At 39.7% G+C, this 25,302-nt stretch overlaps 1 protein-coding gene across 3 annotated transcripts in view; it reads left to right on the forward strand.

Moving 5' to 3' along the window:
• Positions 1–25,302, forward strand: part of AGAP1 (ArfGAP with GTPase domain, ankyrin repeat and PH domain 1) — a 387,788-nt gene that overhangs the window by 318,815 nt on the left and 43,671 nt on the right. For all 3 annotated transcript variants that reach the window (XM_082314678.1, XM_082314680.1, XM_082314679.1), the window contains 2 exons: positions 22,247–22,401; positions 24,766–24,856. In XM_082314678.1, coding sequence (XP_082170804.1) covers positions 22,247–22,401; positions 24,766–24,856 — 246 coding nt within the window. The remainder of the gene's footprint in view (positions 1–22,246; positions 22,402–24,765; positions 24,857–25,302) is intronic.

Genomic DNA, 25,302 nt, shown 5'->3' on the forward strand with positions numbered 1-25,302 from the left:
GCCAGTAGAGTGAAATACTATAAATCATTTTTTTCCAGGATTGAAACCTTTTATCAGTTGTGTCACTTTCATTATTCAATAAGCGATTAGTAACAGCCATTGTCATTTAGCCATTTAGTAGTTAACAACTCAGAGCTTTGGCTAGTAAGGAAGCCTTTGACACTAGCATCTGATGTAAATGCAAGATTTAATATTTATCTTTCCAGGCAAAATGCAGTTGTTACTCAGTGTTTTACTGAAAGATGAAAGGCAGCACAACTTAGACATGAGTCTTAATTTGTTGAGCCTCCTGGTTTTGCCTCATCATGCAGCCATGTGGTGTTTGTGTATGCCCTGACAAAATGTGCAGTATTTAAAATATGCAAATATAAAATTGCATGCTCCTTTTTCCAACTTCTTCATTCTAAAGCTAATCACAGCATCTCCCCAGGGATTTTCTGCAACCACAGCTTATAAAAGTCAAATTACAGGAATGATAACCTTCATGTAAGAGCAGCTGCTGAGAGTCAGAAGTTAACCCTGATCTTGTTGGATTTGTTCAAAACAGTGTCTGGGCAGATGTTGGGTAATAGCACATCAAGAATGTCTTCAACTTGGGATTTTTTCATTTTTCACTGGTTAGGTGCAAATGAACAACTTCCAGTAAATCTGAGGAGCCCTATCCAATACAAACACAGGTAACAGTAGCTTCCTGCATGTGAAGCCTTTTGAAATCTAGATGCAATCTGTGGAGAAGAGACAAAATGTTGAATCTGCCATGGGAAAGAATAATTCTGTTGCCACCGGAAGTTTAAAACGGAAGAGTCTTAATGCTTATTTTCTCCCTAGGAAGAGACCTGGGTTGAGACTACCTGCCCAAAGAGGCGGAGACCTTCAGGCTCCGTTGTAGGTCATTGTAGTAACCATTGGTTGAGCAGTGAGTTTGGGAAGTTAAGTTGGCTAATGTGTAAACTACTTGTGAAAGGTCCGTGCTGCTTTGTCCCATTGCCTGCTTTGAGCTAGCTATTTAATTTTGCAGGCTTTGGGGAGTCCTAAAATGCAAATTAATAGATTTAGTGCTAGCACACCTAAGTACAGGTGTTGTGGGTGTACTACTAGATAGGAACTTCTACCTAGTTCATAGCTCCAACAAACCCTCTGTGCCTCAGGTCATCCTCCTTGCAATGTAGGACCCAACATCTGCGGGCCTGTGTTTTCTAATGAAGCCAAGGGAAGGAACTGAAAGTCATGTTTTCTGTCAGTGCAGGCTGATGTAGAAGCTCAGGCAAAAGGGGAGATGGTGACCTTCCTGTTTTAGCACGAGCGTTCAGGTTTATGGAGAAATAATCATTACAGATGGCTTAGTAGTTTGTAGGAAAAGACCTTGACACAATAAATCTCTCCAACTAGAATTTCTCCAGTGAGGAATCCCTGTACTAACATGGGAAGTTGTACCACAAGCAGAATAACATGCTAAACTATTAAACACCTAATACTGGCAGATTGGCTCATGCTTATTTTTACAAGTGATTAAAATTAACGAAGAATTCATGTTATATATAGCTCCAGTGGAAAGCAGTGCTATGTCTGCTCACATATGGACATGATTCCCCAAGAACAAACAAAAGCGGTTTGTGCGTGTGTGCTTCTCAGACGTGCCTGTCACTGCTTACCATGCTGGAGGGCAAACTGCTAATGAGCCTGGATCATGGGGTGGATTTTTGCAAAGGATGGAAACACTTCAAATAAGCCCGTTTCCAAGATTCCTTATGGATAGCCTTTTCTAAAATGGTGTAGTACAGGGTGTTCTTTTGCACGACTTGAACTGTCTTGTGTTGTTGAGCGAGGTTTGGATCCTCTAGTGAGGTTATCTTGCCTGTGCTTTACAGTTTTGCTGTCTAATCATCCTTAGGAGCTGATAGGGACAACAATTGCTTTTTCAGAAGAGGAAAGTACTTGTGAAACCTTATGCAGCTATGCTTTTTATTCAAGTTTTTATTTGCATAGTGTGAGCTTACCTTTTACAGTAGGGTGGATGGTATGGATTAAACGTGAGAAAAATGGGAGATGATAGGAATGAAATTCTGGTTTCTCAATTTCATAATTGTTTTAAATTTCAAAGTAAGTAAAAGGTGGAACTAACAAAGTGACTCTAATGCCTAATCTAACGTTATGCTATCTTAAAAGACTTCTATGCACAACATAAATGCCTCCTTGGATGACTATGAGGGTAGTGGGACGTCTCCTTTATTATTTTAAGATCATTTTGTTAAATGCTGAACAAAACATTCAAAATGAGCAGTATACCTAGGTCTTTGGAAAAATCTAACTCTTCATCATCTATATCTACAAAAAAATATCAAGGAAATGAGAACTATAAGAATTACATAAATATTCATGTTCCCTGCTGCCTGCGTACCGGCTCAGCTTTGGTTTGCTTCTTGTAAGATACCTTGATAGAAGTTGCTGTGAAGCACATTGATCGTGCAGAGAGCACCTTCCCATCCTACTTCGTACATCAATATTTTTTATCTTCAAACAAGTTATGTTTTTTCTACCATGTGAGAAAATAAATGTGCTCTTTTTGGCTTTAATTCAGCCCAACAATACTACTTTATTGTAGTATATTTTATTTTTAGTTAGCAGTATTTCCACTCTGACACCTAATATCCATTGGAAAAGAAACTTCATGAAAAAGCAATGGCCAAATACTTGAGAAGTTTCAAGATGCCTGCACTGTGTATATCTTTTAAAAGTGAGCAGTGAGAATATAACTCCTTTGAGCAAAAACAGCTCTTTCTGTTGTTTTGTAACTGTTTTCTTGACAGTAATTGCTCACACTATCAACAAAATGTGGCTGCTTTTTGTTCAGAGGGAGAAGGGTACAGAACAATGCGTCTTTGGTTAATGGACTTAAATGCTCCTTGTTTATCAGTCTATAACGGGCAAGATTGTAGTCTCCCTGTCCATAGATGAAACTGATGGTCCGAAACAAGAATAAATCCATCATGCCGTAAAAGTAGTGCTTCTCCGTGGGGTAAGCAAGGAAGCGTTGTCTCTTTTCACTGAGTCAATACTGTGTCTAAACAGCAGAAAGAAGGTAGGCTGATGGCGAATAACAGGCGTCCTCCATATGTCCCACTCTTGCTCCTCTAATCTTCCTCTTCTTTGTGTCCCAGATGTTTCCCCCACGCTCCATTTCCTCGTCAGCCGTCCCATGCGATGCTTTTTCCTGCTCTCTTTCAAAATACATGGGGTTGTTTTTAGTGATGGTGCATTTTACATTATATAATGGTAGCCTTGCCAATAAGGATCTCAAAATCCAAGCGGATTTTATGTCACATGAAACAGGGTTTGTTGTCACAAATGTAATTCTGTCCAGGTGTAGCGATGTGAACAAGTCTCAGTTGGTGTCCCCTTTCATCCTGGAGTTGTATTTGGCTGCACGGTGCAGAGTTGAGAAGGGTGGCTTCCTCGCCATGTCTGGTTTTGAGAGTGGCATCCCAGGTGGTGGTGTCACTTGAGCTCCGATGATACTAATTACAAGCATGGGACTGATCTTGAAATCAAGATGTTGACTAGATAATTGGATAGCAATTCAAATATCTCTGAAATTCCAGAGGGCCCAATATCTTGTATCAAATCTAATTGTGTAGCAAAAAAAAAAAAATTAGTACTACAGAAGAAGTATAATAGCAGTAGTTCATATTTAGGATTTGATGCTAAGATATAATGACACAAGCAGCTTTTCCCCAAGTGCTTTGTTACTAAACCAAAAATAAGCCAACATGCACCGTGCACTTGCTTAGCTTCTGGATAGCTCTGGTAATTAATACAAGATGCTGCTAGGTTATTTTTCTCATATTTCCAGTTGTAAAAGACATGATATAAACAATGGAACAGAGTGAGAAGGTCTGCTTATGTGCTGCTCCAACTATCCGGAGTAGATTAATATGGACAATAAATATTAAAAAGCAATTAAGATAAAAATATAGTTTTCAATAGACACATTTGGGGGTTTTTCACACTTGAATTACTAGAGTGGGGTCAGCTGGGGTTTACAGAAAACTGTGATGTGGCATTAAAAGTGAAAAAAATCAATGATGATTTTGACAAATCGTATTTTGTCAGGGAAATATTTGTTTTCCTCTGCAGTTTTTGTCGTTTGTTTTTGGTTTTTGGTTTTGGGGGGTTTTTTTAGTACAAATGTGTACAAAAAAAAGTGGAGGCAGGGTGACAAACTGATTCTCTAATTCCCAATTGGAGAAACTAACCTTAGAAATTGGTCGATCAAATGCTACAAGCAAAGTACTTGTTTTCCAGTATTGAAGTCGGTGGTCTAGTGATCACAGCCAAGCAATTACGGCCCTGTTAGATAGCATGAGTAGTAGTCATTAAATAATTATACCTTTGATTAGCTGCTTTAACTGTTCGTTGCCTTTGAAATATGATAGTATAATTTAAAGCTTTTATTAAAAGACAATTTTTCTAGGTGGCTGAAAAGGATTTTTGTGTGTGTATAAAAGACCCATAATTTTCTGCTTCAGATAATGAAAAACTGAGAAAAATGTTTCCAATTAACATTTACTTTTTTCAATTTGAACCTTGTATGTTTATAGTGTATTGGAAATGCACTGAAATAGTTTAGTTGGTCCTTCACCTGCTGCAAAAGTTTCAGTGCAGAAATCTTACAGAGCAAAAAAAAATAATTAAAAACATTTTTTAGAAATGTTCAATTAAAGTAACTTTTTCCCTGTCATAAGTAGAAGTATGAATGTGTTTTCATTTTTTTCCTTCAGTTGAAATGTTCAAAGCTGAATCTAAGCCAAACGTAATTAACTATTAATGTGATTTGAAGTATTACTTTCAGAGTGTTTTGTGGGTTTAAAATAGAGCACTGGAAAGGATTTCAGTTTTAGAGGAGAGGGGGTTTTGTTTTTATATCAGACATAAAGTTTTACTTGTGTTTGGGCTAGCAACTTTTGTAACTCAGCACTTTTAGTAATTTCCTTTGATGCCCAGCAGCTTCTTTTTCTGAGTGTTTTGGTGTCCAAAAAGGCTGTATTAAGGGCTATTACTATCAAATGTTTATGGAAGAACTGGCAGCAGTTAAGTCTTTTGTATTTCGGCTTCATTTTTTTGGTCTGTTGGGATATATGTCCTCTTAACGCCAGTGTACTAAACAGCAATGTTTGGAAACTTTAGAGTCACATTCAAGTGTTCAAAGGTGTTTTACTTTGGAAATCTGGTTTAATATATATGTTGTATGCGTTTGTTAGGAATTATAGAAAAGTACCGTACATATTTATGAGATCCTTGCACTTTGTGGTTGTTCTTTGTTTCGTTTTTGGTTTGGTTTTTTTTTTTTTTTTTTTTTTTAATTTTAAAATTTAGTGTTGGTCAGCTCTAGAAACACAATGTATCCAGATTATTTTACTTTCTAAATGTCATATAGTATATATGCCTGGTCTTTTTTTTTTTTTTTTTTTTAACCCTTTTTTGAGGGATTTTTGCCATTGCTGCTTCCATGCAGGGTAAAAGAGACAGTGTCAAGCCCCTTCACAGTCACAGAAACGAGTTTACATGGTGTAAGGATGTCCTGGATTGCATCTTCCTGAGATGATTTCAAGCCTCTTATGAAAGAGCGTGGTCTTGTTGAGCAAATCACTGTTCTGCTGACCAACAAGAAAGAAAAATCCCCAATCTGCCATTTTACAGCCCCTGATGAAACCACGCGTGATGCAGAGTGAGTTGAAAAAGAGCAGGAGGAGGGCTGAGGGGCAGAATCGTTTCCCCAGTGTGGTGGCAGCTAGATGGTCCCAGAGTTTATCCTTAAATACCCCTCTGATGCTCAAGTTTGCCTCTCATCCAGATCTTACATACCCCTATTTTTCTAGATAGATGTTGCACAGGTATTGTATGAAAAATGTTCCCCTGGCCTAAGCCATGGGAGAGTGTTTTTCCTCATATATCTTCTCAGTCTTTAATTGTTGCACAATAAGAATAAGTAAACAAACGTCCTTAGGTGAATGGACAGTGTTATTTATTTTGTGGAGATGATGATGAGATGTTCTGTGAAACGAGTGGCACGCTGACTCCATCCCCAGCCCCCTTCCTCCAGCGTAGGTGAAAAGATCCTATTATTTCTGATAATTGATGCTGAGGGCTGTGGCGTGCCTCATTTAATCAGCACTGTTCAGCACACTCCAGGGATGTAATTCATGCACACTTTAACATCCAACATGGCTGACAAGGCTTGGACACACAACCTAACGGCTACATCATTTTTTAATCAGCTATCTGAGGACTATTTATCTAATCAACAAAGAACTCTGTCACATGGAGACCAGAGGTGACATTAACACGTTTGTAGTTTCTCAGTAAAGCAGTGGAGGAAGATTTTTAGGGTGAGACTGTAGATATTAAGACTCTCCTAAGAGTAAAAGCATATTTCTGCTTACCAAAGTGTATAAAGAACTGAATTTGAGCAAGTTGAAGGGAGTTAATCTGGTGTTTTGGCGAGTATAGTATCTTAAGCATTCTTAGAGAACTTCGTAAGTATCAAACAGATGTATCCTCAGACACACACATGGGTAAGTATTTCTAAAAGCATCTACAGCTTTTAGAAATAATGGTATGTGATCGTAGTGGTGGTAAACGTATTTACTACAATACCTAACTAAACTAGACAGGAAGAGTAGATTCATTAACACAGAATAAATAGCATCCCTATTAAAGAAAGCAAACACAGAAATTCTGTCTGCAAGGCGTTGGTCACAGATGTAAAGTTATTGCCTGAACAAATACAAAGATGTGGTAATTGGGAGTCATTAAGTTTAATTGATTCGCAGATACTCCATATCTTAACAAAAGACTATACTAAACCCTAGTTTTCTTCTTCGTATACTGACATACCTGCTCTCACTTTAACATGTACACATTTAATAATAAGCAATAATAAGCAAGTTTATTTTGCATACAGCACATCTGTTAAGTGAGTATAGTTCAGCTCACAAAGTAGAGTACTCAAAAGCATCAGCAAACGGAGGCTTGCCTGTGTCTTCAGATACAGCTGGATGTCCTCCCAGAGCTTCAGCTGAAACAGCAAGCAGTTGCCACCATTTTATCGTCAGGGCTTACTGTAATGGACAGAGACCTAACATGTAATCATCTCCCACAAGATTTAAGTATCTTTTATTTGGATTCAGTTTTTAGAGCTCTCTTTTAATGGTGTTTGGATGTTCAAAGACTTGTACAGCTATTAAGTAACCCGTATAGCTTCCACTTCAGAGTGTGTGCATTACAATTTCTGCGTTACAAACTGAAAAATTGCAGATAAGGACCTAGAAAACTGAAACAGCAGAGTGGAATTGCCTCTGGTCAAGCACAGTGAGTCCAGTCAGTACCTACAGAGTCATGGGAAGGACCTTCACGACTCCCGTGCTCTATGTGCCCTACAGCCACAGACCCTCTCTCTGTTTGCAACGGCCAGTCTGTAGCATTTCTTCATGTCAAACAAGTAGTGTACTAAGCCATGTTTGATTTAGGCAGTTTGTTAAGGCTCTTCATAGGAAAGCCACAGTAGTAAACACTTCTGACCCTTCCAGATTTGTATGGGTTTTTAAAGGTCCAAGATGTAGATCTGGAGCCGTATGGTTCTCATGTGGTTGGTGAAACAGAAGGACAGATTGGTGGGAGTAATGTATTTTAAAAATAAACAAGCAGGAAAAGTTTGTTTGGAACAAAAAAAGAGTAGGAGCCTTGTTTACCTTAACTCCAGAAGAGGTCAAAGCCTATTTTCTGGAAAGATGAGTTTATTGAATCAAGATCAACTCCTGAAGGTGTGCACCATTAGCAATTTTTAGGTAGCTAGATGCCCAGGACGTTGCTTGATGAGCTGCAATGCTCCTTTACCTGCAGTTTGTCTATAATTATTCACTTTTGCCCAATGGTCTTAGAAATCAGCCTCTCTACGGGCCGTTTTCTGGTGCCTGTATCGCATGAGGCGGGTGCATCTCCGCACCCTTCTGTGGCAGGGCATTTGTCTGGCACTATTGGCAGCAGAGCTGAGGGGGAAAAAGGGGATTTATGGCTCCTGGAAACACAGCCTGTCCCATTTCAAGACTCTTTAGGTCGAGTTACGTTTGCAGAGGGATGTGTGTGAAGAGTGTGCCTTGCTGCTTCCCTGAAATGGCAGGGCTTTGTTCAGCAGGACTCGGTGAATCAGCACGATGGTTTTGAGGCTAGAACGAGGGTTATATGCAGACAGTTTGAATTTACTTTCGTATAATGTTGTGTGCAGAGTTAAAGAAAATTTGACAGCCTTTATGGGTAACACAACCCCCTCTGAAACAACAGATCACTGGTACAATAGCCCTATTTTATCGAGAGCACGTCCATCGAAAAATATTTATCCACCCTCATGAAGCGCCAAGTAGCCGTACGTGTTCCGGCGTGCTGCTTTGCAGGGCTGTGTCCACTTCCCAGCTGTACGCAAGGAGTGTGCAACCAGAGACACTGTGTTTGCTGATAGAAATTATGCAAAAGGACACTTGTCTAAGTGGCTCGAGCAAGCGTTCAGCCTGGAATATTTCTTCTCGGTCGTAATTCAGTGCAGGGTCTGTGCGTGCTGAAGGCCAGGCTTATCTCCTGATGCCAGGGCACATCTGTCCTGGCCAGGGCTTCTGTGAATTCTTGAGGCAAAATGCAAGTCATGGGCAACACCTGGGAAATCTTTATTCTTGGGTTTTGGTTCTGGGTTTTTTTTGCTTATAAGTAGTCATAGGTGAGGCCTGAATGAACAATAGCAAGTGTTTTGTCTTAAACTGTTGGACTGAGTCAGACTTTTTTTTACTGTTTAGATGGAGACGTGGCAAGGTTACTTTCTAAAAGTCTGAGCTACCACATTTCAAATACCCCTGAAACACAAAGCTGGTATTAAAAATAAAGTTGCAAGAGCGTCTTGGATAAGTAAAGTAGGAGGAGTGAAGGAGGGAAACAGGAGGGCGTCTGGAGAGGCTGTGGTTATATGCCTACAATAATCCTTTTGATCGGGAAGGAAACAGGCTCATCCAGTCCTCCCTCCTGGATGCAGGAACTGCAGTTTTACCACAGCAAAAGTTTGCAATTGCTCATATCGTTCATTTGCCATGAAAATGATGACGTTTAGGATGACATTAAAAAAAAAAAAAAAAAAAAACATACAACAAACCAGGCAGTTTGGTCAAACAAGCAAGCAACTGCTTGTTTGTCAGGCATATGCAAACCCAGGAATTACTTGTTTCCAAATGCGTAGCAGCATTGCCACGCAATGCAGGTGATGTTCTGGTGGAAGAAGGGAATGCTTTTCTAATTTCTACATTACTGAGAGGGGAAAATTCACTCCCCAGGTTGGTGTGTGACTTTCTAGGGCTGAGCTGACATGTCTGTTTAGATAATATGTGGTTCTTTCACGGCATATGGAGATTTTCAGCTGTCTGCTAAATATTTTTCCCGTATGATTGAACAATTGCTGACCTCTGTCCTACCTAAGGAGTAGCTCCTGCTATAAAAAAATTAATATACATATGGCCCATTGTAACACTTGACACAGCTACAGAGAAGCACATCATTCTTTCTTCCTTACAAATTAATCTGGTAGCTTCCAGGTCCTTAACTGGTGTATCTCAACGAGATACCCCAGTACGTATGTGCTGCATGAATGGTGCATCCCATCGTAGATGATACAATTGAAAGCAGGTTCCTTGCAAGAACTCAAGATATCATTTTAACCCTTCATCTTAAAAAAAACCACATCTTGAGCTCTGAGAGTCAAAGCTTTCGTGGTTTTGTGCTTTGTGATGTCTTCCCATGGTCACTACTGGGAGGAATGGCCAGGCGATGGCTTGTTCCGAGTCGAACGTTGCAACGATCCCGGCGTTGTTTTGCAGGGTTGTTAAAAGCCGAGCTTTGTGCTGTTGGGTGACAGATAATGACTTCTTGTGCTAGTCCAGGTTGAGTTTTAGGATGCACAAATTAATTTGCCCAGCAAAGATAGGAGTTTAATCTTGGCAATCTAAATTTCTGGAGTTAATGAGCTTGGATAAGAGCAGAAACTGTGCTGCTACTCTGTATCTACACACTGGTAGGGATGGGGGGACTGCTTTGATTGCTGCGAAGTGTTGTTTTTCTGTCGGCAGTGAAGCCAGAGATCAGGGCAAGTGTCAAAGTCAATAAAAGATTTTCTTGAAACATTATTAAAATACATTAGTCATTCAGATTGTGGTAGCACAACACACTAGGCAGAATGCTAGATGCCATTTCAGTACCCGCTAAATTAAATACCTGGTGTCTTCTGGGAAATAGTTAACTTCGTTCCAGATATTTGACATTTCAGAGAGGTGTTTGTCTGGGGTTTTCTAATATCTCTAGTTAAAGATGCTTCTTAGGTAGCTTCTTAGTTCTTAGTCTTTTCTGAAGAAAACAGGCTTCCAGAAAATACTTCAATCTACCTTAAAGATCTTTCTAATTAGGGAGCTTTGTTGCTGTTAAATAATGAAGTATTTCTTATAACTTTTTATTGTAAACCAGTCGGGGTTTATTTGTTCGTTTAAGTGTATATATACACTATATATAGATACAGATATCCAGAGCTGGCAACAAGAGCTTTTGTTTTGAACCACCAAGTGAAGCCAGACCAAACGGACTGAATATCCTGGGATGTAAGTCAAAGACAAACCAGGCAAATAATCATCTTCGGTGCTCGTTAAGGCCATGTTGGTAGGTAATAAAAATATGTAGACAGTATGTAATTTTGAAGGCAGGCAGGGTAGGATGGCTAAGCTGGGCCCTGGTGTTCTCATGCACATCAGTCACTCTGCAGAGGCTGCGCTTGGCAGTGTCCAAACCCTGCTGATGATAATATTATTGAATCCTCAAAGACAGCAGAGCACCACGAGGAAGCAGGCTGGAACCTAATCAATGCTAAAGGACACACTTGGATGTATCAGGACCTCAGCATCACTGCAAAAAAGTCCATTTGTTTAAAGAGAAGAAAAAGGCATGACACTTAACACATTAAAATGGATTATTTCATCAATAGGTTAATAGAAAACCAGGCTGCGAGTTCACTTCCTGCTCATACGGCCGTACTCAAACGTGCCATTAAAGTGTGAAAAATGAAAAGGGACTGGGAAAGGGTCTTTGTGTACTGGAGACAGTCTTCCCTTTCTGAGGGGTGCCAAACCTCGATTTTGCCTATTTATATGTAAATTTTTTTCAGGAAAAACAAGTTTTCAGCTGGGGAAATTGTGCCTCTCTAGTTGCTCATACCTGCTGGGACTTGTTAAACATGTCTTAAAACTGAAAATTTTTTTCATATTGAAGGATGCACACAGTTAAGATATTTTTAGATTTGATGAACTTTAATTTTTAGATAGATCTAACTTAGCCTTCCAGATAGTGTCATCTATTTTAATTTCAGCAAGATGCATTCTAAAGGATGTCACTGAGACATCCAGTCCTCTGTTTTGCCTTTGAGTATATAGCATTAAAGCCTGCAGATTGCTTTATTAAAACAATATATAGCTTAACAGTCTAGAGTGTTTCGGCATTTCTCTTACAGCCTTAGCTCTTTAGCTGAAAATCAAGCTTTTTGTTAAAGATTGGAATGACTTCACATCGCTGTTCCTTTTCTGTGGAAGCAGCCATTTGGCCTGAGTTTCGTGGGGCATTAAAAAAGTTCTCGTAAATATAGAAGGAAAATTTTTAAACGGTTGTATCACAGTACTCACTATGTTGTGCGATGTTCGTGTCATCCTAAAGGGTGAGAGGGAGAATGATCTTACTCCAGGTGTACCATATGAGTTTCTTCATAACAGACTCTGAGCCGAATGGGAGTGGAAAACTGTTACGTTTTCAAACACATCTTAGAAATTAGTCATAATTAATGTAACTGATGCTGTCCGTTTTAGAATTCTCACACCCAAACTCAAAGCTCTCTATTGTCTCTGGGCAGGAGGGCTGGCTGACCTGCTGAGAAAGGTGGCTCAGGAGGAGGTCTGGATTCTCTTGCACTTGTCACTGACCCCAGTGATCTCTTCCCTGCTCCTATAAAACAGATTTTACAAATTAGTTGCATGCCAAGCAGTGCTGCATCGTTATTCCTTGACTAGGTAAGCTGATGCAGTGGCTGGAAAGCCTATAGAGATACCACTTTTAGCACATACATGGTTCCCTCCTCTAGATGTGGGGATGTCCATGGGTGAAGAGGAGGGGACATCTCCATTATTTCAGTTGCTGTTAGGTGCCAGCACTGTCATGGTGTAGTCGGATGTTTCATACGGTTCCCGTGTGAAACTCAGGCTAAACATACTGTTGATTGAAGTTACTTCTCATGCTGTGAATTCACTCTTGAGGCAAAACATGTCGATTTTAAAGAACGTGAAAATGTGCTCTCTCCTAATGAGCACGGGAATGGAGTGCTTTTGAGCAATGTTTTCTGCTAATTTTAAAACGGCAGCTGGGAACTCAGAGAATCTCAAAGTTTGGTGCAAGGGTGTTGCCTCTCATATAAAGAATACACATTTTTTTACTTTCCAAATAAACACTTTGATTTTGCAGTATTTGCCTGGGGGAGGAGGGGAAGACCACAAACATCATTTGCATCAGTGTCTACTTGACACTCTTCAAAATAATTAAGTAATGCATCTAAGCTCAGTGCTACAAATAACAGGCATTGTTGTTATGAGTATTTAAGGCCATTACATCATCACCTCAACTTTTAAAGGTGATGATGTAAAAAGATCTTCTAAAGGTGAACTACAGGCACCAAGTGATCAATACAGGCTTTTGGAGGAACAGGACCTCATGTCTGGCTGTGTTTTGTTATTAATTAAATCTCATTTTACAGTAGCTGTTTTGTCTAGTCTATCCTCTATCCAAATACTTCCTGCATTTTTTTACTTCTACTGGTCTGTTTTTGTCTATTCCAATAACAGATCCATTTAATCTTGTCAAATCGTGTCATGTTGTAGAGACTTAAAAAAAACACTGTCAATAAGAGGCTTTCCGTACCATCCATGGATTGGAGAGGCTGTATAGTCCTGTGTGCATTTTCTGTGTGTAGCTCTTCACGTGTTAACAGGCTTGTGCTTGTATTTTACTTCACATGCTATTTTGATGTTTCTTTTCTTCCCTTTTTCATTTTTTTTCCCTCCTTTTTCTTTATTTTTATTCTCTTTTTTTTCTCTTCCCCTTCTGCTCTCTGGACGCAGCCAAACGCAAAGCTTGGAAACTAAACCGTGTTGGTAGCCTGCGAAATATATACAGCAGCAGCAGCACCAACACCGAAGGTAACAAACCCACCCATTTTAGATGAACACCTCCTCTCTTACCCCTTTTTTTAATCCGCTTTTCCAAAAATTGTCCTCCTTGCGTCTCTCCCTTACCCAGTGCGGGCATGGAAATCAAATTTGCCCAAAGCATGCGTGCTTTCATCTTGTGTTTGCAGAGTCATTCCAGTTGGTCTTTTCATCTTCTTGTTTGTGCGTTTTATTTTGCCATTCATGTTCCTTTCAGCTTACTTAAATTTTGACCTTTCCCTCTAGTCGTGGAGTGGTGATGTTTAAATTACTTCAGGAACCCATTTTCTTCTTTTATTTATTTTTTTTTATATATGTATTTTCCCTTTCTACATGTGGGCACTCAATGTAATATTTCCCAAGTTATTACAGTTTTTAAAAGTGTTAGTATCAGGTGTAATGATCTGTAGCCAAATACAATAGTGTGCCGTGACATTTAAGTAACAGTCTTAATTTGTTTTGTGCAAGCCTTCTCCATAATGCTCTTTGCAGCTCTAATCCAAAGGCGAGACAGTGCCGGGTCATTTGCATGTGCTACTCTTGCTTGTAAATTCTGTATATTGTTGTATTTCTAAAGGTCACCTGGTGCCAAAGTTCACAAATTGACTTACATTGCTTTTTTTCCACCGAAGACAGCCGTCATGGCTTTTGTATAATAGCACATTGAATTTTTTTTTCCCCCTTCCACCTTCATTTGAACAACACAATTATAAACTTCCTTCTTTTTTTTTTTTTTTTATTTTTTTATTATTACAAATGTCAAAGGTCAGAATTACTTGGAAGCCAGGCAAGGAGAGAAAAAAACAAAACCTCCGCCACCATCTCCAACAGCATGTAAGAGGGATGGTGTAAGAAACAGGGAATGCAAAATAGGTCACAACTCAGTAATCTCGGTATAAGGGAGGGGGATTTTTTTTTTTTTTTTCCTTCACTTAAGTGCGAACCAAATGGGTCAAGTAATCGCAAGCGCATGCCCTAACACTAATTGACTTATTTTGGAATGATTATAACTGTAATATTTTTCTTAATGTCACTGTTTTCTGGGCTGTTGATTTTAGTGATTGCCAAGCGGTGGCATTAAATCTCTTGTAAATTTTAAATTGCATGCTATTTCTGTAAACAAGTCCCTCTGTTCACATCCTGATCATTAACCTTTGGTGATTTATATCACCGTCCTTTTTTTGCACAATTACTGCTGTATTGCTGTCGGATGCCTTGCTCTCGCTGCCAAACAAAGTGTACGTAGGAAACAAAAGTGTGATTTTACTGCAGCTTGTTAAGGAAGCTTTTTTAATTATAATTTTGTTTTATTTCTCAGTGTAAATGTAAAATTATTACCTTTCAGAGCGACAGTTGCAAAACTGTCTATTTTGATCTTTTGGTATCTTTTCAAGAATACAGTGCAAAATATGAAATGAGAGAAAGTGATTGTTGGACATTAATAAGTTGGGGGTGTGTCCGTTTAATAGGAAACTGACTGGATACTTTTTAATGCTTTCTAATTTTGTATGTGTTTGCTGGTTTTTATCTCCCAGCCAGATTTTTCTTCTAATCATTGTGAGGGCATGTTTGTTGTTACAGGTTTACTCCTTGAGAAGCTTGTGATTTTATATCTACCCGTTATTAAATTGCAACAGGGAAACAAGTATAAAGAATTCCCTTGTGTTTTACAGATAAAGATTTCAATTTTTAGGCCCTGTCTAGTTTGAGGAATCTTTTATCTTGCTGATCAAACTATGTATCAAAGGCACCTTGCATAAGCATATGGGAACATGTTCCTGATGGCCATGGTCCAAAGAGTTTTGAGACATATCATCAAAATGAAATTCTGAAATTAGGCAAATGTATCTGTTTTTGGAAGTATTATCCCCACTAAAAACGGAACATTCAATGTGCTCCATAGCTTTGCATCTTTGAGCCTTGTACCTTAAGCCTTTGTGTGAAAGCTGGAATGGTGAGACATGCAAATGTCGAGTTAATGAGCATTGTAAGTATTAAAAGCCACATGTTTAGATAATTATGCCTTCAAAAAAGAGAACGGTGATAGGAGATGACAGTCCAGAATAACAAATCTGCTTTAGTCTTTAGCAAATGCTTGCTCAATTGCACCTACACCTTTTTACAAACCAAAAATATTCCCATCGTGTACGGTCCCATTTTTGAAAGCTCAATCTAGAAAGCAACCTCTCCAATAATTTTTAATGCCAGTCCTATTATTTAGGTATTCTGTATGCTTCCAGGTAGCAAAATCACCAATTAAGATGGAGAAATCTGCAGCTCAGGTGCTGCGATTGTTTTGTAGATGCTTGGCAGAAGCAGGTACGTGGATGGTCCTCAGCGTGGTGGGTCTCTTGTGCTTACACAGGGTTACCTTTTGCTGTGCACCATGCAAAGCTGAGAATCTTCCCTGAATATGTCTCCTCTCTCTTAGTTATTTGATAGCAAATGCAAAATATTGCATTTCTGATGTGTCTGTCCTGGTCACAGAGGAGTGAGGAAGGGCAGGATCTTCACAGAGGTGGCTGGGTGTAAGACCACAGCTGAAGAGCTCCAACTTCTTAGGGCAGAGAGAAGCAGGAGGTTGTACAACTATGTCCTCCACTGTTCCTTCATCAGTTTTGTATGATTGCAAGAAATTTTACTTTCTTTAATTTTACAGTTTGCCTAAAACTCTCAGTTTTCAGATTTGGGGTTTTTTCTTTAGGGAGCCACTGACAAATGAAGAAGTCCCACCTGCTCCTTATTGCAGGCGGCCAGGCTTTAAGCAATCCTTTGATTCTCTAGGGGGAAAGTATGTAATATCAGTGTGTTATACTTAAAACAGACCCCGCTCTGGTTTTAAGACAAGCTGGAGTCACTGGTACCTGCTATGATAGCAGCATTGTTAAAATACAGAATTATTTTTCCTATATCAACAGATTTTGCAGTACAGCAGAAAGGAGTATCTTTACAAAATTAAATGGCAGTGCTCTGCATGCTATGGTTTAACATGCATAAAGATACTAAATTCTCATTTTTCCACTCTTCATGGTTACATATGTGACGTGTTAAACAGTGCTGCATGTGAGTTGCCAGGCTCTCACGAAAGCTTTTCTTCTGCATATTCATTAACTCTGAAACTACCGTTTGCTTAGAAGTTAGTGGTGCCGTTGCTGCCGTGGTGCTGTGCCTATGCAGAAAGTTTGCTTTTGCTAACCATGGAAGATGGAAGGGGAGGCTGTTCAGAGCACCCAAGATAAGCTCTGCCCGATAGACTCGGCTTCACAACGCCTCTCAGTTAAGCAAGCTCTTTAGGTTTGAAACACGTACAATTTAAAAAGTAAACCGCAGGCTTGAAACATGGTAGGAAACACCTAATGCAGGTGTAGGCTCTTGTACTGTATGAACTGAATTTTAAAATTACTTCATGGATTTCTTCAAACCGTGTTGTCTTGGCATCCAAGTAAAACAACAAGTGCATATGGCAGGGGAAGCTTAGTCCCTTGAGCTAGAAACTGGCCTTTCATTGCCAGTTTGTCACTCACGGGTAGCGATATAAAACAGTACCGCTGAAAAATTCTTCCAGTGGAACACAACCTTTATCAAGAGCTGTGGGCAACCGATAGCAGGGCTATATTGTCCTGATAGGGTTGATTTTCAGAACTAATTAGATTTAGACACTGGGTTTGGAAAGGGGAGAGAAGTATTAGCATAGTCATGCCCAGTGGGACATGGCACAAATATTTCCTTAATTGAGGCTGCTAATAAACATACTTATCTTCCAACTTACAGGGATAATTTACACTAAGTGGCAAAAGGTAAGGATAGTTAACATTATATAGTATGTAAATAACACGTGCCTTTGTTGTAAACAAATTGTATATTGTAAACATCTAATGTTGATTGCTAGGGCACCTCGGCAGATTTTCATTCTCATCCTTTTGACAAGATGAAGGGTTATTAAGGAAGAGTGCTTGAGCGGAAGTGATTTTTGAGAGAGGGAGAAGGGCATGATAAAAAGGGAGTTTAAATAGGTCTCAGTGTTACTTGAGGCAGGCTTGACTAGGTTTCAAGCTGTAACCTCAACTCTTGAAGAGGCTTCACGGGTGTTTGAAATAGGCCATTGAGAATCTTTTGCTTCTGCACTTGACTTCTTGTTTCTGGAAAGTGTTTCCTGTGTGAGTGGCATCATCCACCAGACGTGCACGGTGAGTTACTATTAATTAGCAGCAGCACCAGGATCCTCTGATGACAGCTACATTGGGCAAAGATGCAAATGCACAATCTGGCACCTAGTGAAAGAGGCTGGTTGGCTTGGAAGCCAGAAGATCCAGTTTTATTTCTGATTCTGGCAAAATATTCATGTGTACCTATGAGAAATGCCTTAAGCCTGGCAAGTCTTTGTTTTATACCCATGGAAAAATAGAAATTTTTTGTTTGTTTGTTTAAAAGCAAACTTTCGGGATGGGTGTAATTTCTGACTGTAGAGTGCCTGGAGGAAAGGGACCCCTGTCTTCTGTTGACTTCAAACTGTGCTTGTGGTTGCCCACCACTGGTGAAGGTGTCGGTGGCTATGTATGCAATTCTTAATATTGAGAATAAAAGATGTGGGAAGTGGAAAACAGTGAACAAACTGATATATGCACACCATTTAGAACTGCTCTTATGGGATACCAAGAGGCATAACTGCTTCTGGACAAATGTTTTCCCTACATTTTAGAAGACTTGTTTGAGTTCTCTGGAACAAGTTATAGACTAATTGTATTCTGTAGTTATTTTCAGTGTAGTTCTCTAAATCTGATCTCTGTTACATGCCATAAACACAGGCATTGGTACGGGAAAGCAGTGAGACCATGCCTAAATGTTTGTTTTCCCTTGCACAATCCTTTGCTGCTAAGAAATTGTATATCTTGTTTTCTGTAAGTGGGTGGGCTGTAGCAATGTCTGTCTTTTGGCAGAGCGAAATAAATGGTAACTTGGGTTAAATGCAGTAACTTTCCTATGAAAAAAATAATGGTAAAAGCACTATATGCAGCATAAACGATGGTGTCTTGGAAGCGGTGTGGCGGTTATGATGGTGTGGTGATTTTCCTAAAACTCACTGACTGTATGCCCACTTCCATGGGTCCTCAAAAAAAAAAAAAAAAAAATCACTTATGCCTTAGGTTATATATCATCATAATCTTATAGTTTCAGCTCATTTCCCATCCTAGCCACCCCTTCCCACTTAAAAAAAAAAAAAAAGGGCAAAACAAACAACAACAGCAACATTTTAGACATCTCCTGTTGATAATAACTTCCAAATGGAAATCAGTTGCAGCTGGTTCTTTGCACTTTAACCCTTTGTCTGCTGGCCTTGCAGGAAATAATTGATGACTGATTGGCCCATTAACCTTTTTACAAAAAAAAAGTTTGACAGCCTGGACTTGTGTAATGAGGAGGGATTCCTAGTGAAATCAGGTTGATGGCTGAGTTGCTTGCCCCTGAGGATGCAAAATTAGCCCCATGGGACCTCGTCTGCATAGAAACTGGACACAATTAGTGTAATATCCGGTGTTATTAATGTAGTTTGGAGTAATTGGGCAGGTTGATTTCGACAGGTTGATGGTGCTAAAATACTATTATAGTGGACCTTTCTATGAATAACTGTTAAACATGGAAAACTGTTTAATAAAATCTTGTGATTGGGCTCACAGGGATTTAAATAGCACAACATATAATTTTTCCGAAGAGTAAAACTGAACAATTTTATTCTGCTGCCTGGATTTTCCTGTTCGTGTATGTGGTGATTAAGGACGTACACGTTCCCTACTCATCTTTTGTAGGCATTGCCCTGTGGGTGACGTGGAGCAGGCATTGCTGCTTTGTTTCACAATTGTGCTTGCAAAAAAAAATTTGGTGTATTTAAGCAGAAAATGTATTATTGAACACATCTTCAACTGGCACAGTTGCTTTTCATCTGAGCTTTTTAAGGGGTAGGAAGCTTCAGTGGATATAAGAAAGTGCAAACTTATATATTCTTAATGTATCGTCAGCGACGGCCAAGTTTTCAGTTAACTTACTGATGAACTGAAAATGTCCTTCCAGCCCAGCCTTAAAACACACTGCAGCCCTCGTAACCCGCGGTGGGGCCGTACCAGGACAGACTCACTGGCATGTTACATGGACTTTGCGATCCCAAGCCACAAAGGCTGTGCAAGGTCTTTACAGCTTTTGTCACGGTGTCAGCTGGTCACAGCAGAAAAGGTCAGGAGATGAAACACAGGAGCCTCTCCTTTGGGAAAAGGAGACTTGGCATATAAAAGAGCGACCACGGGAAATGGCTGGAGGTGTTTCCTGAATTACACTCCAGTCGCCTGAAGAGCCGGGTTTGTGTCCTCTGCCGTAGGCCTCCCGTAAGCAGAGGAATAACTTTGTGTAGCATTTCTGGAAAATGAAGCTTGCAGAGGTACTGCTGCGAGGACGATATTTCAACCTTGCTTTTTAACAGTACACTGGCTGAATTGCGGAGTTTATTTCTCATATGCCCTTCTTGGGCAAACCAGCTTCATGTATATGATCAGGATTATTGCAAATAGGAGATAGGAGGATTCAATGATGCTGCATCTTGATTGTATATCTTTTAAGGTCTGGAATTGTAATGCTAGAAGGTCACGTAGTACTTAAATGCTGGGATGAACTGATACACGATAAGTGCAGGGAGACTCTCTAAAGGTATACCGTATATACTTGTTGAGTATTAGTTATGTACCGCATATACTTGTGGAGTTGTTATGCATTGAGAAGCCAGCCCTGCCACGTGTGCTGCAGAAGTCTTCTCTCTTGTTGTGCTCTTGTGTGTCTTTGCATCCCTACAGGGCTTCCTCCCTCCTTGAAAAGGGGGTGTGGGGAATTTTTAACTTAAGGTGGCAAGATGACTGTTTTCTGTAGTAGGCAGCTCCTTCAGCTTATACCTAGCCTTTGGCTTACATAGAAGTGGTATGGTGTATGGTCAGGGGAGAGAGGTGCAGGGAAAATAACAATGCAGCAGGGCACTTGCAGCAGGACTGCGAGTGGCGAAGGGAAGGGCTGAGGGAGAAGGACATGAGGTGCAGAAAATGGAGTGAGGCTGAAGAGGGCCTTTGTGTCACTGCATATTGCAGGATCCCTGCCGTAACAATACACATGTCTCAGTACGACCCACACTGAGTAATTTATATAGAAGGATTTTCTGAACATTTAGTGACCATCATTTGGAAATCCTCCTTTAGTAAGACTTCAGGGGTAAAAAGTTTTATCACTTAGAAGCCATTGAAAAGCCTAAGAACAATGCATTTCCTAAATTTGACTCTGCAGGGAGCTGCTTCAGGTGGGATTCAGTTTTTGATATTCTCTTCCTTCACTGTCGTTCCCTGTTCTCGTCAACATGTGCATAAATCTGCATATGCCTGTACCCTCCCCACTGGCCTTATGCCATACCACTTCTACGTAAGCAGAAAACTATAGCTGTGTTGTCCTACAGGAGACCATGCACAGGACTGAACATAATTTCCTTTACTGTTGAGTAGTTCTTCTTATATCTTCTTCATAAACTCTTGAAAGCTCTGTTTGATAAATGTGGCTTTTTCCATTATTTAATCATAGCATTTTGGATAATGAGTCTACCTGTTTGTTTTTAACACAGTGTTGCTAAAATCGAAAAGTAGTTATAGCTGTACAGTTGCATCGTTTCTCTTACATTTGTTTTCCTGCTTATCCCACACACTATTGTTTTAGTAAAACTGCTGCTTCAGGTGCCCTCAGGGACCTGGAAGTAACCTTCACCTCTGTGTTTATTCTCACCTCAAGGTGCAAAGTAACCTACTGTTTTTTGAGGCTTCATTAAAGCAGTATAGGCACTGGCCTTGCTAGCATGGAGTTTATCAAAGAAAACCAGTTATCCCACAGGTTGGGAAAATGACTGCCAGTGAGCAGCAGTATTGTCTTTAAAGCTGGTGCTAGATTTGTCACTTATCTTTGCATGCTTATGGATGACAAGGTAATGCAGGAGTTTCATGGCTCTGAATATATAATAAGTCATTAGCAGACAAGCGAATGTAAATGCTCTTTCTAAAGCCCATTATGGCTGATGTTCACCAGAACTTTGTGCTCTATTATTCTGTTCGTTTCATGCTTCATGCCTGCCCTTCCCAATTCCACTCGCTCTGTTTCAGCTTCCTTGATTTTTTTTAATGTGACTTGTGTCCCATGTGTAGTTGGAGTGTGTGTCCATTTAGTTCAGTTCTGCTGGTATTTTCATACGCTGCAGTCCCCTGGCCTGAATACTTGTCCTTATACTCTAGTAGCCCTAAGGATATTTCATTGACCCTTTCTGCGAGCTCCTCGGATCATTTTCTCATCTCCCGTGTTGAACGTGAATGTTGAATAGGTTGAACTGATTTCAATCCTGCATTATAACCTAACGTATTTATGCTGTAGACAGGAAAATAGACACATCCACTTTTAATACATCTGTACATGTAAACAAGTGCTTGAAGGAAGCAGGTAAATTTTCAAATTTTCTGTATTGTCAGCTCTTTATAGTCCGTTCATCTTTTAAGTTATTTTGTGACACACTTTAGTTTTTACATTATGTAGCTCTTAGCACCTCAGGTTTAAATCTAAATAATGCTTGTTAGCCACTTTGTGTTGGAGAAAGGTATAGACTCGATACCAAACTCACACAGGAACTGAATATTTACCCAAAACAGTACTTTATCTACATAGCATTGGGAGAGAAAAAAGTAGTGGATCCACAGGTCGTTTTCTGATGCATTGTGCAACTGCAGGGTAGTTGGATATACCTCAAAAGTCCAGACCTGCATTTGCCTTTTACATTGCAGAAATGCTCATCAACCAAGATTGCTTAGACCTAGCTATCGATATCTTTAAACTTAAACTTTTCTTCCTATTGCATGTGTTTTTTTCAGAACAAGAAGAAAATTTTGAGTTTATCATTGTCTCTCTCACCGGCCAGACTTGGCACTTTGAAGCTACCACATATGAAGAAAGAGATGCCTGGGTACAAGCCATAGAGAGTCAGATCTTGGCCAGTTTACAGTCATGTGAGAGCAGCAAGAACAAGGTATGGTACACAGAGTAATACTGAAAATAATTAATGGTTGGTTGAGCTTTAAAAGGCAAGCAAAATCAAGAACTTTGAATTTTAAACCTGTACTCCAGGTATTAGGCACATGACAGAGCAGTATTAGAGCTGCATGCATATCTCAGATATTTCAAGACAGCTGGTACTGTAGCCTGTTTTACATTTATTTTTTTACAGCAATTGAATTAACGGATCTCCTGGATTATCTGTTTTGCCATCAGTATGGCTCGTAAAATTTTGACTGAAACTTGGGGCTAGGTCATGGACTCTGCCTACTGAGAAGTTGCATAGTGTAGTCACTGCTGCAGATTGGGGTTTGTTTCAGGTTAGAGGTCTGCAGAAGGCCCTTGAGGAAAACCCTGTCTTGGAGAAGAGTGGAGGCAGACCGAAAAAACAGCATATTTACTAGTCAAATCTCTAAATCTACTAAGCTTCTGCATGGCAAAATTTAACTAAATGTTCTGGTTGGCCTAACCATAAATGTGCGGTAGCATTCAGCCATAGGACTCTGCTGTGATGAGGTAATACAAATCACAGAAATCAAAATTAAGCTATTGCTTTTGTGTCTGTTGCTTTACAAAGCATATGCACAATTTTTCTTTTCTTTAATGTTGTTGAATTAATTTTTTATGGTTTTCTGCCTTAACTAATATAGCAGAAAGCAAATCCAGAAACAGTTCATGAGAGCTTTTTGGGGGAAGATGAACATTGTCTAAGAGGAACAGGCCTTCTACCTTGCAATGGTCTCATATCATGAGAGAAGTAATTAGTTCTCTTTTCCTGACTAAATAAATAAATGTATGTTTAAAGTATGATACTTCTTCAGCCACTGCTCATTTTTGAAAGGGCGACAGAACTCCTCCTTCTTGAGTCTCTCTGTTTGCAAACACTTCACAACTAGAGAGCAAGGTGTTGAGTGGTAGTGGAGGGAGAGAAGTGAGGAGTAATCATTCAGACCTATAGATCCTTTAACATTTTCTGCCTAACAGATGTCTTTAATGATTTTATATTGCAAGGAGGAGACTCATATTTTGAAATTACTGTCTGCTTTCATTGCTCTGATCTACCAGAGTAGATCAGACACCAGTAATTATCATCATCATAATATAATTTACTTCCCATTTTATTTTAAAAAAATTATTTATTTCCTATATGTATTTCTGAGATAGAGAAAAATGACTTGTGTTTTTTTGCTTTTCATGGATTTATGCATTCGACTATGTATGTTAAGGGAGTGCAATAGAGGAAATTTGTACACTAACACCTATATAAAAGTACTAACACAAAAGAGGATAAAGAGTGGCTGGTAATATTTACTATGCAGTACCCACAGAGACGATTGGCCTTTGTGTATATTAAGTATTCTTTTGAAAGGGAGAATCCGTTGATAAGATTATGCGTGTACAGGGAAGCTTTTTGGGTTATATATTCAACCCGCTACAATGCTCAGACAGGGGTTTTTTTTCTCTGAAGTATTACTGAGGTCTCAAAACATGTCAGAAGAACTAGCTGGAATAGCAAGGTGTAGTTAGTTGGACAGGTTTAGTAGGTGTCCTGTTGATAGATCGGGAGGACGTATCTCCACATGGACACGCTTAAGACCTGGTCCTCATCCTGCTTAAATCAATTCATTGCAGAGTCCATCACTTGCTACATCTAACAAATTTCTTCTCAGAATGCCCACAAGATGCTTTGGTTGGGTAGAGCTGAACTACTGGTACATGGTGACACTCTCTCCAGGTCCAAGTAGAGGTCATTGGCAGGTCAGCATGGAAAGAATTTAAATGGGAGCCATCTGATTAAATCTGACCTTTTGATGATAAAAAGGTTTCAGTTGCTTTTGCAAACCATCCCTTAGTCTTCATTAGCAAAAGCATAAACATCAATAAAAGAAATTGATTTTATAAAATAATATTCTTATCTAATTTATCTCAAGAAGTAAACCTACAGTGTGACCACTTGAATTGTGAATAGCAGGGTTCATTTTGAAGCTCGGTTTTCCTCTGTGCAGTCTCCCCACTCGTTAGCATCCAGACTGGAGACCCCAAAACACTGGGAGCTCCTGGGCAAGGTGGAGAGAGCCCCAGGAGAAATCCTGACCTGTCAGAAACATGGGTGGAAAGAGGAGTCCCTCCTTGGCAGGCATGGACTTGCAGTACTTGGAGATGCCAAAGGATCACCATTTCTTGAGAGGCAAACCAAGGACTTGGGTTCCTTGATCACGTTTGTTCAGCCTTGGTCTAAGCTTTGAGTTTTGCCGTTCGTTCAGCTGACAGTTGTGTCATCTAACCCTTTTTATTGGGTTCTTATTTGTTGCTTATGCGTTTCTTTAAATCTACGCAGTCCCGCCTGACGAGTCAGAATGAGGCCATGGCCCTTCAGTCCATAAGGAACATCAGAGGCAATTCCCACTGCGTGGACTGTGAAGCACAGAGTAAGTACAGCCACTTCACTTCAGAAAATTGACCTCGTCTTCTTGGCCAAGACGTCTTCTTGGCCGAGACTTAGGTGAACGCCCACCATGGGCTTTGTCTTTTTTGGTATTATGTTCCATATGTTGTTTGAATGTCTCTTCTTCATTATAGAGTTTGCTTAATCAGACTTATGTTAATTCATACTTAATATATGCTGTGTCAGATGCATCCTAATTTTTTCCCCTTGTTTCACATGCCATTTTAAATGTCAGCATTTCTTTCCTTTGAAGAAAAGGAAAAAGAAGTTTGCTGTTTGACATCAGTTACTTCCATTTTCCTCCTGTTTTGCATGGAGAGAGCATGTGTGCCATGGTAATATTTTCAAAGAGGTAGAACTTGATTGGGGTTTTTTTTTGGTTTGGTTTTTTTAGGGTTACTTGTCAGAAGAAACCAAAGTCATTGCTCA

This window comes from Platalea leucorodia, assembly GCF_965183815.1.
Source record: "Platalea leucorodia genome assembly, chromosome: 5".
Taxonomy (NCBI): domain Eukaryota; kingdom Metazoa; phylum Chordata; class Aves; order Pelecaniformes; family Threskiornithidae; genus Platalea; species Platalea leucorodia.